This window comes from Eubalaena glacialis, chromosome 14 (assembly GCF_028564815.1).
Source record: "Eubalaena glacialis isolate mEubGla1 chromosome 14, mEubGla1.1.hap2.+ XY, whole genome shotgun sequence".
NCBI classification, from domain to species: domain Eukaryota; kingdom Metazoa; phylum Chordata; class Mammalia; order Artiodactyla; family Balaenidae; genus Eubalaena; species Eubalaena glacialis.
In genome coordinates, this window is record NC_083729.1 from 84,434,340 (window position 1) to 84,450,177 (window position 15,838).

Consider the following 15,838-nt stretch of genomic DNA (forward strand, 5'->3'; position numbering starts at 1 on the left):
CCCTGGGCGGCAGGGGAGGAAGTTGGGCTCTGAAAGCCTCCTGGAGAGCAGGGCTGGAGGCTTGACTGCAGAGCCACATTCCCAGCACTCAGACGTCAGGGAGCGAGGCTGCTCCCAGGGTCCCAGCCACTGGGTGCCCCTCCCCCAAGGCCGACCCGAGGGAGAGGGAGAGGTACCCTTAGCCCATGCGGGGGGGCTGGGCCTCAACTACAGGAGGGCTCCCAGGGGCCTTCAGGGAGGACCACCCCTCCAGATCCCTGCCCTAGAGCCCTGGAGAGGTCATCTCCCATTCCTAGACTCCCCCAGGGCTGGGGCAGGAGATGGCAGCAGGCAGAGTCAGGAATCCCCCGGCAGGCCTGCCTTCCCCCGACAGACCTAGAGGGTCCCTCTGTCCCCAGGAGCTCTTGGGGGAACATGACAGGGAAGGAAGGGGCAGAGGGAGAGGCCTGGGCCTTAGACAGGGTAGCCAGAGGGGCTGGAAGACAGGGGTGCTGCCTAGAGGGGCCAAGGGTTATACAACCTGGCCACTCTGAGCATAGAATGCCCTCCCCACTTGGGGGCAGAAGCCACAGGCTTGACCTCTGGGTGTCCTTATGAAGCATTTTCTGGGTGCACGGGCTCCTGGCAGAGCAGGGTTCCCCAGAATAGCCTAGACGATTGCTGGCTGGTCTTCTGCTTCTAGAGATGAGTCTGGGGGTACAGCGGGCACTTGGGCCTGCCAGGACTGCTCCAGGGCAATGCCAGGAACCACTGCTCCAGGCCTTGACCTTAGGGAAGAAGCGGGGGGCTGGGGGGGCCTTGCAGAGGCCTCCACACCAGAATTCCTCAGGGCGGGGGGCTTCCACACACGTGGGCTCTCTTCAGCCCCGAAGCCACTGGGGTCAGGGCTCCTGGATTCTGCCAACAGTGCCTTCAGGAGCTGCTGCAGGTATGGTCTAGAGGCGGGAGTGGGGCTCCTACCATCGCTGTGGGTCTGGAGCCCTAGAGGAGGAAAGATAGGTTACATTCCAGAATCACAGAGGGACAGTGTATGGCAGCTGCGAGAGCCAGAGTCCCCTTCAGCCTCATTCACAGTGACCTAGAACTCAGCTCACGGGATGCGACAACCCGCCATGCTCCTGCTATGCTACTGCCCAATGCCTTCGAGACCCTAACTCCCAACTCCCCCTTAGAGATGAGGACCACAGAGCCATCCCACTCCCTCCCCGCTTGGCCCCAGAGGTCACCAGCAGAAGGTCAGGCCACTGGGATCTTCCATGACCTCCCACCCACACCCCCGGCTGCTCTGATGGCCAAACCCCAGATCTAGCATTGCAGCCCTTGTCACCAGACCACCCGGGGCTGCTCTGTACAGGGCAACACCTCATCTCTCACCCATATCTGAGGCCTATTTCAGAACTTTTCCTGCACTTGCAGCTACGCCCAAACCCAGGGCATCAGCAGGACACACGTGAGCACCACCAGGCCCGTGTGCTCAGTGGAGTGGGTCTTGCTGGCCCGTCACTGCCCCTCCCGGACCATAGCTGGCTGCCACCGGCTGCTTTGTAAGACTCTTCATTTCAGGCCCAAGTTATCTGGCCAGTCGGCCCCATCCCCGCTTCAGCACTGCCCTCATCCCTGTCAACCCTGCCCACCCACCAAAGGCTTCCCGATGAGCCGTATCTTCCATGCAAGGACACTGACCAATCTGAGCTGACATGCTTCAACCAGTGACTTCACAGCCCAGTCCCTGCCTGGACCTGCCAAGACCACACCCGCTAAAGTCACGGGTCCTGGCTGCCCACCCTCTGACGGCCGCCTCCTTTACTTCCAGCCCACTCACTTCAGTATCACGATCCTTCAGCCCCGCTGAGCCCCCGAACCCCTTCTTCTGGCTCCACAGCCTCCTCACTTCCAAACCCCTCTCCTCACCTGGCATGGCTTCCACAGCCCTCGGTGCAGTCCCTCCCTTGGAGACATCCCCAGGTGCCTCCCCCTCTGTCAGAGCTGCCCACAACACCCCAGTCCTAGAGGACCAGGTGACTAACCTGCACCACGCCTCCGCCAGCAGCCCAGCACCACCCGTGGCCCGGCCATGTGTCTCTCACGGGTTTCCTCTCCTGCTCTCCAGTCAGCAGCTTCACACCTTTTCCTTCACATCCATCCTCTTCTCCCCAGCCTCTCGGCTGGAGACCTCACCTCACTCTTTATGCCGTCAAAGCCTGGGACGGAGGCCCTCATCTGCACATCAAGATCTGCATGTGGGGCTTCCCTGGTGGCGCAGTGGTTAAGAGTCTGCCTGCCAATGCAGGGGACGCGGGTTCGAGCCCTGGCCCGGGAGGATCCCACATGCCGCGGAGCAACTAGGCCCGTGAGCCACAACTGCTGAGCCTGTGCTCTAGAGCCCACGAGCCATAACTACTGAGCCCGCATGCCACAACTACTGGATCCCGCGTGCCTACTGCCCGTGCTCCACAACAAGAGAAGCCACCGAAACAACAAAGAGTAGCCCCCGCTCGCCGCAACTAGAGAAGGCCTGCGCACAGCACCGAAGACCCAACACAGCCAAAAATAAATAAATAAAATAAATTTTTTAAAAAAGATCTGCATGTGAACTCAGATCTGTTCCCATCTTCTTCCTTCCCATTAGGTCCAAGGAAGCTCCCCAGCTCCCAACAAAACAACTCCTCCCTGAATGTTCTAGATATTTTTCTGCCCCCCCCCACCCCGAATCCATTCCCCCTTCTCCACTGGGTCATTATTTCAGTATCCAAACTTGCTGTGTGTCCACCATCTTGATAAACTTTCCATTGACCCATGACCCCTTCTACCCACCTCTCAATTCTGTTCCTCATGTTAGTCAAGCCTCAAATAGTTACCCACAAAGCTCTTGCCACGTCTCCTTTAATTTTAAAAAGGTATGTAATATTTGATATTATATATAGGAAAGAATAGTCTACGAAATGGTGCTGGAACTAGATAGTCACATGCAAAATACATAGGATTAAATCTCCATGACCTCTGGTTAGGCAAGTCCTTCTTAGATATGACACCAAAAATACAGTGATAAAAGAATAGATAAGTTGGACTTCACATCAAAATTTTAAATGTCTATATTCAAAGGACACCATCTAGAAAGTTAAACTATAACATGTGAGGAAATATTTCCAAATGATATATCTGATAAGGAACATGTATCTGGAATATATAAAGAACTCCTACAACTCACCAGTAAAAGACAACCCAACTGAAAAACGGGCAAAAGACTTGAACAGACATTTTTCCAAAAATATACAGATGACCGACAAGCACGTAAAGAGATGTTCGAAGTCATTAGGGAAATGCAAATCAAAACTACAATGAGGGACTTCCCTGGTGGTCCAGTGGTTAAGACTCTGCACTCCCAATGCAGGGGGCCCAGATTCGATCCCTGGTCAGGGAACTAGATTCCGCATGCCACAACTAGGAGCCCGCACACCGCAGATAAAAAGAGCCCGCACACAGCAGCGAAGATTCCCCGTGCTGCAATGAACACTTAGCACGGCCAAATAAATAACTAAATTTTTTTTTTTAAAAAACTACAATGAGATACCACTTCACACCCACTTGCGGTGGTTATAATCAGAAGAATAAGTGTTGACATGGGCTTGCAGAAAGTGGAACCTTCATACATTGCTGGTAGAAATGAAAAATAGTGCAGCCAATTTGGAAAACAATTTAGCAGTTAAATATGGAGTCACCAAAGGACCCAGAAATTCCACTCCTAAGTATATATCCAAAGCAAAAGAAAATATATGTCCACATAAAATCTTATACATGAATGTTCACAGTACCATTATTCATAATAGCCTAAAAGTAGAAATAACCCAAATATCCTTTGATAAATGGATAAACAAAATGTGGTATATCATTCAACAACAAAAATGAATGAAGTATAGTTGACCCTTGAACAACACGGGTTTGAACTGCATGGGTCCACTTATACGTGGATTTTTTTTTTTTCAGTAAAATATTCTGCAGTACTACACAATACATGGTTGGTGTATCCAAGGATGCGGAGGACTGACTGTAAAGTTATAGGCAGATCTGACTGCACGGAGGGTCAGCACCCCTAACCCACGGTGATCAAGGGTCAACTGTACTGATACACACGATAACATGGATGAACCTTGAAAACATGATGCTAAGTGAGGAAGCCAGTCACAAAAGATCACATACTGTATGATTCCATTTATATGAAATGTCCAGAGTAGGCAAAACTATAGAAACAGGATGTAGATTAGTGATTGCCTATGGCTGGAGTTGGGGGTATACACATGCAACAAGACCTAGGAGTAGGGTCATGGGGTATATACACTTCAACTTCATAAGATATCAGATTGTTTTCCAAAGTGGTTGCAGCGATTTACACTCCTATAGCAGAATATGAATGTTATCATTGCTTCATATTCTTATTACTATTTGGTAGTATCTGACTTTTAAATTTCTACCAATTTAGGGGGTATAAAAAGGTACTGTGGTCTTTATTTGCATTTCCCCAATTATTAATAATGTTGAATATCTTGTGTTTGCCAATTTGGTTTCTTCTGTGAATTGCTTGTTAAGTCTCTTGCCCATTTTTCTACTTTGTGGGTTTTTTTCTTACTAAGTTCTAAAAGTTTTTTTTTATATACTTTGAGTACAATTAGTTACAAAAATTCTCTTCTGATCTGTATCTTGTATTTTCACTTTTATGTCTTTTAATAAATAGTATTTATTATGATCAATGTAGGTGGATTTTTTAATTTTTCCAGCTTTGTCTCATGTTGCCTGTCTTATTTTTAAAAATCCTTACCTATTCCAAGGTCATGAAGACATTTTACTATATTTTCTTCTAAAAAGTTTTAGAGTTTTTTTGGTTCACATGGAAGTCTTGTATACAACTAGAATTTCTGTGCATGATGAATTAGGAATTCATTTTTTTAAATGAATAACTAGGGACTTCCCTGGTGGCGCAGTGGTTAAGAATCCGCCTGCCAATGCAGGGGACACAGGTTCGAGCCCTGGTCCGGGAAGATCCCACATGCAGTGGAGCAACTAAGCCCGCGAGCCACAACTACTGAGCCTGTGCGCCACAACTACTGAGCCTGCGCCCTAGAGCCCGCGAGCCACAACTACTGAAGCCCGCGTGCCACAACTACTGAAGCCCACGCACCTAGAGCCCATGCTCTGCAACAAGAGAAGCCACTGCAATGAGAAGCCGGCGCATGGCAACAAAGAGTAGCCCCTGCTCGCCGCAACTAGAGAAAGCCCACGCACAGCCACGAAGACCCAACACAGCAAAAAATAAATAAATAAAATAAATTTTTAAAAAATAATAAAAAAATAAAATGGATAACTAGTTGTCTTTAGAGCTATTTAATGGCTACCCTATTCTTTCCCTAGTGATCAATGCCCCTTTATCAACTGTCCACTTCTGAGGAGGATTCATTTCTGAACTCTCCATTCTGTTTCAGTGGGCAATTATCTACCCTTGTACCAATGCTACACGTATATATAAAGTATTTTATATACATTCTGTGTACATATATGAATATATGCATTTATACATTTATATGCTATATATTTATATATATAAAGACATTTTATAATCTACATAACTTCATGTCTGCTAGGGCAGTCCCTCCACTTTTTTCTCTTCAGAAGTGTCTGGGCTATTATTGGCCTTTTGCGTTTTTAATACAGATTTTAGACTCACTTGTCAAGATCTCCAAACTTATTGGGATTTTCAGCAGGACTTTATTGAGTCTGCAGATCGGTAGAGAATTACATTTTTATATTGTCTTCCTTTTAATATGATACATCTCTGTATTTACTTAAGTATTCTTTAATGATTGTAATAAGGTTTTTTTCCATAAAAGTTTTATGTAGCTTCTGTCAGGTTTACTCCTTAGGACTTTATCTTCACTATTATAATGGTATCTTTAAGAATTATGTTTTCTAACTATTGACATACAGAAATAAAACTGATTTCTATATATTGCTTATATTTACTTTTTAAAATTCTTATTAGTTCTAGTAATTTGTTTATAGATTGCTACTTTCAATGTAGTCATCTATGAATAGTGGCAATTTTTGCTTCCTTCCCAAACCTCAGACTTTTAATTTTGTCGTACCACAATGGCTAAGACTTTCACTACATTGTTGAATAGATGGGACAATAGTGGAAAAACTTGTCTTGGTCCCAATTTTAATGTTTTGACATTAAAAATGAGTTTTGCTCTGGGTTTTTGGTAGGTACGTTAAAGTTAAGAAAGTGACCTCTATTCCTATATCTAACAGTTTTATAATCATCAGTGAGGGTTAATTTTTTCACGTGCTTTTTCTGCATCTCCTGTGGTGAGGCCCTGGTGATCTCCCCCTGCTCACCTCTACAGCCTCACCTCCTAGCACTCGACCCTCGCTGACACCACCTCAACACAGGAGCCTTCGTTGGCTCCCCAAATCACTCTGTCCCGTCACTCACCTTTTGCACGGGGCTCATGGCCAAGCGGGCTGCAGTCATAAAACCTGAGGACACGTGCGATGTCAGAGGTGCTCAGGTTCCATCGCTGGCCAATTTGGACACTGGGGGCCCAGAGCGGCGTGATGGTGGGCATCCCACGCCGGCTGAAGGCGAGCCTGAAACCCAAGCAGGCGGGGGCCTGAGTCCAGACCACGGCAGGAGCTGGCATGGCAGCGCAGAGGGAAGGAAGCAAGGAAAGGGGCTCCTCACCTCCCATAGTGCATCACTGACGAGTAGTCATAGGGCACCAGCATGTTGCTGCTCCGAGATTTGATGAAGTTCATTTCAAAGCCTGAAAAAATACTTGGCGATGTGGGAAGAGGGCCAGGGGAGGAAGGGTAGGTGATAGGGGCTTTCTGGAAATGTACAACCTACCTGAGCCTAGGGGTCCAAAACTACAGCCAGATGTGCATCTCCCCACCCCCGCCATTGATCCCTGATCCCTGTCTCCTCCATGCCCTCCATGCCCTGGGAGGGTTCCAGACCTGCACCAGCTGACGTGCAAGCACAGGGACTTGGTGGCTGGCCCGCCATCGCCTCCTAAGACTTCCCTCCACCTCTTTCTCCTCCTCTCAAGCTCACCTTGTATGAGACTATCTTTATACGACCTGCAGCTTCCACGAAGTCACACGCTGCTCAGAGTGTCTTGGACGCCCCCTACCGGCGACATAAAGTGCCTACTCCCCACCCCAGCCTTAGAGGCCCTTGAGCCCATCACTTGCGGTGGGGATATCCCGTTCCCAGAAGCAAAGCCACCTGCTCTCCCTGCCTCGGGCCAACAGCACCCGCCCCCTACCCCCTACCCCAACCCCCGGGTGTGGAGTCCAGCCCTTCGCCTTCGGCCAGAGCACCTGCTTCTCCCTGTCACTTGGCTCCTCCAGGCCTGGGAGGGGCTAGGTTCCCTCCCTCAACTCCTGCCCCTCACAGTGAGCCTCTGAAAGAAGAGCTGCGCCCTCCAAACCCCCCAGGCCCAGCCAGCCACCTCCACACCCACCCATGGTCACCAGCAGCCTCCTTACCACTAAAATGGAATTCCAACCCCTTTACATCCCATCACCTGCCTGAAAATACCTGCCTGAAAATACCTGCCCAGTAGAGGGCTTAGTTCTTCCTTTTAAAAACCTTTAAGTTATTAAACATAATTTTGGATAGGCAATAGATTCATCTGGTTCAAAAATCAGAAAAAGTTAAGATTCATAATAAATCTCCCACTCCAACCCCCTCCTGAGTCTCCGCCTCCCCACCTCCAGTTAATTACTGTTATTAGTTTGCATATTTTAGCAGTTTGTTCTGTACATATTAACTAAGTACAAATGTATTCTCATTTTTGTCCATTCTTAAGCAATTTTTTCCATTAGGGTAGCTGGTGTTTAACTTGTTTTATTGTTAAGAAACAAAAACAAAACAGCTTTTCAGTTTATTAGTACTGTTTGTTGTCTAACTCATTAATTTCTGCTTTTACCTTCAGTAATTCCCTCCTGCTTTCATTTTTTTCTTAACTTGGATTGAAATGCCTAATTTGTTCTCTATGTTTATTGATGTAAGTATTTGTCTACACGTTTTCCCTGTGCATTGCTTTAGCTATGAACCATTGGTTCTAATGTGTTTTCATGTTTTAAGAATTCCTGCAATTTCTTTTACTTCATAGCTAAAAGAAAGGTTTGTTGTTTTTTAATTTTTAATTTCCAGTTGGATAACCTTTTTCATTTTGATTTATTATTAGTTTCTACTTTTTACATCATGATCAAAATGTTTGTATTAACTCTACTTTTTCAAATTTGAAGTTTTTATGGCTATCATAAGTTTTTACAAGAATTCCATGAGCACTTAAGCTTTTTTTTCTGGTCGCACCATGACCAGGGATTGAACCCATGCTCCTGGAGTGGAAGCGCAGGGTCCTAACCACTGGACCACCAGGGAAGTCCCTCCATGAACACTTAAAAGGATTATAGTCTATTTTCAGGCTATGGTGTCACTGACTCCTCCCCACTTCCCTAGACTAATCTCTGATCTCAGGCTCCAACCTCCGTCCCACTGAGAGGTGCTACCCATCTTCCCATCCCCTTCTTGGGGTGGAGGGGCATCCATGCATGCATCTTGGGCTCCACCCCTGACCATTTCACCTGGCTAACCCCACAGCAGCAGCAAAGGCGCTCACACCAGAAGCCTCCGCTTACAGAAAGCCTTCCAAACCTTCTTCTGTTTCCATACCCCCAAACCCAAGTCATCACTTACCTCCTCTGCTCCCCTCCCTCACGAAGCGATTGTCTGGACTCCCCTCACCTCCTGCAGGCTGTCCCCCTCTGCCAAAGGTCAGGGTCCCCGCATTGCTGGAGTCAGATCCCCGGCACAATACCCCGCACCCAGGTGCCGCTCCCTGGCATTCAGTGCAGTGGCCCACTCCCCAGACCAGCCTCAGCTTTCCCACTGCCACCTTTTACAGCCTGGCCTCCCTGTACTTTCTGTCCCAGGTGCCCATCAGCACCCGTCTCACACACACCGAGCCCCACAGGGCTGCCCTGCGCCTCTTGCGTCTGGCACTTGGCCCACTACCTCCAGGACTTCTGTCTCGGCTCAGCGCCCCAGCTGGAACACAGTCCCTGCCCCGACTCCACACAGCTGTGTCCAGAGCATGAGCGGCAGCTGGCTGAGTATGAGTGAGCAAGATTCCTAAGACCATCAACTCCATCCTCAGGTAACTGCCAGAGTCCGTGAAGAGAAACGAGGCACAGAGCAAATTGCTGCCCTAGCTCAGGGTAACTGTGGGTGGCAGTGAAGGCTCAGGGCCCAGAGCTGCAGCATCTGGACTATTCTCCAGGTCTCGGAGGCAAGCAGGAACCCCACCTTCCCCATGGGGGACAGGCAGGAAGTGGGGAAGATGGACGACCACTCCCAAATAGCCGGGCAACTCCTCAGGCCTGGACCATGCCTCCTGCCACCTTCTCCCAGCAGGACTACCTCTCCCACACCCCCCACCCCCACCCCCTGGCCTAGCCTGGCCTTTCACAACCCGGCTCACCTGGGAGGATCTCGTTCCAGTTCACACGGATGTAGCGGTCCCGGTCGGCTCGCGAATGCTCGTGCCAGAAGCCCAGCACGTGCATGAGCTCGTGCAGGACGATGCCCGGGCCCCTCTGGAGACAGCTGGGCCCCAGGGATACCACTTGCATCCCTCCACTGCGCCCTATGCTCGAGAAGCACCTGCAGGGCCGTGAGAGTGCTGGGTGGGCACCAGCCCAGAGAATCCGCAGACCCAGGACCCTCACCCCTCCTCCCAAGACTTGGGATAAGTGGGCACCAACAGCTAGTCCCCATCCTGGGCTCTAGTCCCGAGCCTGCTGGCCCCAAGTCCCCTTACTGCCTGGCCCTCTGCGAAGGGGGTGTCCTGGAACCCCCTTTCCAGCCTGCACTGCGAGGCATTGGTGGGAGCCGATACTAACGTGGATGACGGAAGCAGCTCGTTACGTGAATGTCCCCACATGGGGAGCCCCGAGTCAAAGCTCTCACCCACATTCTCTTAGGCCCCTAGCAAGCTAGGAATGCAGTATTGCCATCACCCCCATTTCAGAGAGAAGGCAGAAGGGGCTCAGAAGTTAAGGCGCTTTCCAGAGTCACCTGGTTCCTGCACTGTGGAACCCAGATCTGAGGCCAGGTCTGTCTCATGAAACCTGCACTCACTCCCCAGGCCACAAAATCTCCCCAGAGATGGAGCTGAGGGCTCTTTAAAGGAGAGTCGAGCACCTCCTTGCCCACGTCTCCTCCACCTCCTGCCCTGAGTATCTGTAGGTCCAGCTCGCACTGGGTAAACCACTCAGATGGGCAGGGGTACTCTGGACCCGGGACAGAGGCCCAGACACAGGTTTTTGACAACAGCTTTGTTAATTCCAGGCTGAACTGAAGACAGCTGTGGCTCTCACCCTGCACATGCACGAGTACACACACTTGCACACACACCCGGAAGCACTTACCCAGACATGGGGACGATGGAAATGAAGTCCCTCTGGCCCTCGTAGGCAACAAACCTGATGCACGTGAAGCGTTCAAACTCAGCAAACGCCTCCAGGATGACTTGGCGGCTGGGCTTATCTGGAGAGGAGACACCCTGTCTGACGCCCCAGCCCAGCCGCTAGAGCCCTCGCAGCCCCTTAGAAGTCTGCACTTGGGGAGGGAACCAAGCTTCAGATCACTCTCCCAAAACGGAATGTCTAGAAAGGGCAGTGCGATGGTGTGGGGAGAAGAAAGCAGGGTTCCAGACAGACCCTGGGTGTGTGACCTTGGGCAGATCACTGTCCTCTGGACCATTTGGTCTTGAAATGGATCAGACAGTCCCTAGATGTACCTTTCCCATCAGCTCCTCCAGGATTTTAACCTCCCAGCTCAGGGGCCAGCAGGGATAGAAGCGCTTCTGGTAGAAGGGCTACTTGGGTGGTAGCGGTAGAAGGGGCGCAGAGATGCAGGGGAAGAGGGAACAAAAAACCCAGAGAGGAGCCTGGGCTGCATTGGGAATGAGGGGCTGGCTCACTCACCATACTTGCTGGAGAGCAGGAAGGGGACCTCCACTACGCCACCGTTCTTGGGCCACTTGTTGTTGGTCGCCGAGAACAGCCGGAAAGGACTCTGAGGAGAGAGGGCGGCTCAGGGACCCAGGTCAGCCAAGCTTCCCGCCCCCAAGGGTGCCACACCTCCAGCCATGGGAGCCCTAAAGATGTGAGCAGCAGACCCCCCTGGGAACATGAGGGTGGCTGGTCATAAGAAGTGGCATAGAAGCTGGGAAGTCAGCGGGCCAGCTCCGTGAGTTACGACGCACAGCACAACCCTTTCTTCTACATAACATAGAACTTACAACTTATTCTATCAAGAAGAGAAACAAGACAAAAGGAAGAGGCTGGGGCTTCCCTGGTAGCGCAGTGGTTGAGAATCTGCCTGCCAGTGCAGGGGACACGGGTTCGAGCCCTGGTCTGGGAAGATCCCACATGCCGCGGAGCAACCGGGCCCGTGAGCCACAGCTACTGAGCCTGCGCGTCTGGAGCCTGTGCTCCGCAACAAGAGAGGCCGCGATAGTGAGAGGCCCGCGCACCGCGATGAAGAGTGGCCCCCGCTTGCCGCAACTAGAGAAAGCCCTCGCACAGAAACGAAGACCCAACACAGCCATAAATAAGTAAATAAATAAATAAACTTGAAAAAAGGCCACAAGCAAAATTATTTAAAAAAAAAAAAAAAAAAAGGAAGAGGCTGGCTAGGAATCCCAGTACCCCAGGGGGCCTAGTTCAGAGGGGCTCAGCTCCACCAGCAGCCCCCCACCCCCCGCTCCTTCCTGGAGCACAGCAGCCCACAGAGCCCCTCTGAACGTGCAGGTGGGAAGATGGGGACACTGTCCTCCTCGGGCTGATTCTAAGGTAACACCCATGGCCTTAGCAACTTTCTTTATTCTTCTGCCAACTCTGAAGCCTGGGCTTCAGAGCACCCCGCACGTCCTGCCCCACTGGTACCAAAGGTTTTACTGGATCCTGCTTTTACCCCCGGCACTCACTGGGTAACTGGGAACAGGGGCCTTGCGCTGCCCCGGGGGTTCCCGCCCTGCCCCAGGCTGGCCTTCAGTCTTCGGCCCAGCCTTATGCTGTGCCATCAGTGGACAGCCTCAGACCTTGCTCACACCAGGCCACTGTCCTATTCAGGACCCTTCTGCCCACCCTCGCCCCAATTTAGGCAAGTGTCTCCTAAAAGATGGCAATGCAAGTCGCCCCGATTCCCATCCAGGCTTCTCCCTTTCTGAGCCTGCCTCCACCCCTGGGCAGGATGGTTTTTGTGTTACTTCCTGTTCCGTCTTCCCAAGACCATCGCTCCCACCCCCGATGTTCCCCACAAACACCTCCCTACAGCCCCACCAGCCACTCTGCCAACCTGTGCTTACCTCTTCCTTTGTCCCGATACTCCCTGAGCACCTCCGCCGGGTAGGGTAGCAAGCTGGGTGTTGAAGGTCCAAACCCCCTCCTTCAGGAAGCCCTCTCAGGCTGACTGCTGCCACCACCCCAGAAGTCACCCTCCCTCAGGCTGGCTTATTCCTAACAGAACATTCGCTCTGACTTTGGCAAGAAGAGCTACAAGCAGCAAAGATGGATCCCTCACACGTCACCCCCCCATGATGCCAAGGGGTGGACTCAAAGGCCTCTGACACTACCTGTGAGGTTATTTACACCCACGTGTGTGCACACACGCTCACACTCACCGGCCGGAGGATGTCCCCCTCGAGGAGGAAGCTGCTCTCTGGGGTTTCCTCTGGGATGAGCCCTGGGAAGGAAGGGAGGGGCGCGTGTGGGTCCATGCCCTCCACAGCACAGACTCGAGGACAGGCCCAGGAGAGACCTTGGCTGCCAGGCCAAGCAACCCCAGGGTCCGTCCTCCTTTGGGCTCTGAGGCCGTCACACAGGCAAGTGACCTCAGGCAAGTCACACAGCCCCTGAGGCCCAGTCTACAAACGTGTGCAACGCTTCTCAGCCTGATCTCACCCTTCCCCTGCTTAGATGGTGCACTTCTCCTGAGATCCACACCAGCCAGGCCCAGGGACTTCCCTGCGGTCCAGTGCTTAGGACTCCACGCTTCCACTGCAGGGGCCATGGGTTCGCTCCCTGGTCAGGGAACTAAGATCCCGCATGTGAGCCCATGGCGTGGCCAAAAAGAAAAAAAAAAAGTCCAGTCCCAGCTCCTGCGTCTGAGGCCCTCTGCTCTCAGGAAGATGCCATTTCTTCCAGCTGTCTTCGTCCTCCGCTCCAGCCCAAGCCACACTCCTCAGAACACGCCCTGGGCTCTCCCGTCCCACCTCACCCGCTACCCATCGGTGTGATACTCAGGACCCTTACAGTGGCAAGTGACAGAAACGCCAGCCTGCATCACCATAGGAGGGTGGGTACTGGCTCCTGCCCTCCCCTTCCCTCCTCCCCTCGTTTTCTGCTGGCAGCCCTCTCCACAGCCTCTTTACTAGGATATCAGCCCCAGCAGGAATCTTAGAAGAGTGCCTGGCATCCTGGAGGTTGGGTTCCCTAGAAGCAGGGCCTGAGCCAGGGAGCCATCTGCAGGTGATTGATGGTGGGAGCAGGGAGAGCTGGAGAGCGCTGGGGAAGAGCCCCAGCCGGACCCCATAGGAGCTCTGGACCCCAAGTGGCACCACAGACTTATCCCACCTGGAGGCATGGGGCCAGACCCACGTCCTGTATGAGTCGCTCTGGCTGGGCCGCCCTGGGCAGGGGAGGGCATAGCTTCCCAGGCATCCCTGGCTGAGGGTCTCCAGCTGCGAGGCCTTAGCAGCCAACATTCCCAGCAGCTGGGGAGGGTGTGAGCCTCCCGGTAAAGGGCTTTATGGCCGGTACTACACTAGGTTCACAGGTAGTTGGGCCACCAGCAGCCCTAGCAGAGAGAATCCTCCACAGCAGCTGGAAAGCAATGCCAAGGAAGCCTCAGATTGGTCTGGAGATGGCCAGAACCAGTCACAGTGACCGAAAGGTGGCGAACTGCCCTGCTCAAGCTTTTCACAGAGGAAGGGGAGGGGCAGACCACATCCGGCAGATTCCCATCCCCTACGGCAAGGTCTCCCCCTACCCCTTACCCCCCAACCCCGTTCTGAATTCCAGTCTTTATTTCTACCAGCTTTGTCCCAGGTTATCTATACGTTCTCATTCTTCAGCTGAAATCCCCAGGCAGGGAGGCCTGAGACTCACGCTTCCTGGTCTTTGGACACACCCAGCGCCTCACACCTGCAGGTCATCCTGTACCAGTTGGCTGACCTGTTTCCAAACAGCCACTAATGACTCTATTCAACACCAGACCTGGCCTGATAAAAGCACGGGGCCGTCCATTTTTTTATAAACCTCTGTTTTTCCCCCTTCTTATAAAAGTAACAACCCAGTAGAGAAGATGCAGAAAAATAGACTTAAGAAGGTGCCCGTGATGGTGGTGGTGGGATGAATTGGGAGATTGGGATTGACATATATACACCAGTATGTATAAAATAGATAACTAATAAGAACCTGCTGTATAAAAAATAAATAAAATTCAAAAAAAAAGAGAAGCTGCCCGTGGAACCATTACTCTCCAAGACCCACTAAGAAAGCTGGCACATTTCCTCCCAGCTTTTTCTGCTCTCTGAGCATTCAGCACAGTTTTCACACGCCACATGGACAACTTCATACCCCAAACCCCAAGAGAAGACACAGTGCCCTCACCTTGGTTAATCGCAGGGATGTCCTTATCCCAAGACGTCTGGGTCTCCTCAGGGGTGAGGTCTTCTGAGAATCTGGTCCCACAGACTCCTGAGCAGCGAGAGGCCGAGGGCACTCCTAGGATGAAACCTGGCCCAGACACACAGGTACATATGCACGATGGCCAGAGTGCCCCCAATGGTGACACAGGATGACAGGACATGGGGTGGGGTGGGAGTGGGGTGTCAGACGGCAAGACCCAGGCCCTTCACAAAGATAGGTCTCCAGGAGGGAGTCCTGGGAGCCCTCCTGGCCTCCCCTGTCAGCCCCACCTGCTGCTGAAGCCTGGACAACTTTGAGGAAGGAGCTCCCTTAGCGGGACCAAGACTGGACTTCAAAAGGCAGCCCCGGGCTCTGGGAAGTCTGGGTGTGTATGAGGCAGGGGAGGGAGCAAGAAGGAGGAAGATGGGGACAGACCTCAGTCTCCAACGCTGACAGCTGGGTGCGGGCTAGCCTCAGACCCTGCCCCCTGCCCCCCTCGTCAGCCCAGGGGTCTGGAAATGGGCTCAGCCTGGGCAAGCCTGGCATGGCCAGCAGAGCATGAACGCCTGGAGTGTCACTCCTGCCCTCTCCTGCCAGGCAGGCCCTCTGCTCCCAGTGTCCTCAGGAGGTCCTCCCCGGGCCCCCCAGGAGCTGGTTTCTAGGAACATCCCTGGAAGCCCATTCTCTGAGCCATGCAGATCAATTCACATCCCTTGCGGGCTCCAGCCACGCCCTCTGGCCGCCCCCAGGATTCTGCAGGCTAGAACCAAAAGGACGGGGGCAGTAGGGCGAGGCAAACCACTTACCCGGCGAAGAGAGCAGAGCTAGCACCCATGGCCAGAGGCCTCCCATGCTCATGCTGCCGGAGATGGGCCGCTCTGGCCCCTCAGCTAGCAGGAGCACCAATTCCCACGAGATGAGGCAGCCTAATTACAAACTTATGGTCAACGCCCCCCCCTTAAATAGAAGCTTTTCCAGCCCTCACCTGCAGCCCTCCCAACCAACCCCACCTGCAGCCCCACCCTCTCCTACCTGGGCTTCCCCTCCCAGCCCAGGCCCGAGCCTTCTGGACCCTGGTCAG

The 15,838-nt window shown here is 52.3% G+C and overlaps 1 protein-coding gene across 1 annotated transcript; it reads right to left on the reverse strand.

Annotated features, from left to right (window-relative positions):
• Positions 1-649: 649 nt before the first annotated feature.
• ASTL (astacin like metalloendopeptidase) lies at positions 650-15,615 on the reverse strand. Its single transcript, XM_061210909.1, has 9 exons — positions 15,564-15,615; positions 14,740-14,865; positions 12,750-12,811; positions 11,050-11,140; positions 10,492-10,609; positions 9,543-9,724; positions 6,734-6,815; positions 6,485-6,639; positions 650-981 (listed from the first exon to the last, which is right to left on the reverse strand). The coding sequence occupies exons 1-9, from the start codon at positions 15,613-15,615 to the stop codon at positions 650-652; spliced, it is 1,200 nt and encodes a 399-aa protein (XP_061066892.1).
• Between the last annotated feature and the right edge of the window lie 223 nt (positions 15,616-15,838).

Excerpts from the sequence above, each read along its gene's own strand:
- ASTL (XM_061210909.1), bottom strand. The coding sequence starts at position 15,615 with ATGAGCATGGGAGGCCTCTGGCCATGGGTGCTAGCTCTGCTCTCTTCG. Across the intron at positions 14,866-15,563 it reads AGCTCTGCTCTCTTCGCCGG|GTTTCATCCTAGGAGTGCCC; the intron begins GTAAGTGGTTTG and ends TGTCTGGGCCAG. Across the intron at positions 10,610-11,049 it reads CCTGCTCTCCAGCAAGTATG|ATAAGCCCAGCCGCCAAGTC; the intron begins GTGAGTGAGCCA and ends TCTCCTCTCCAG.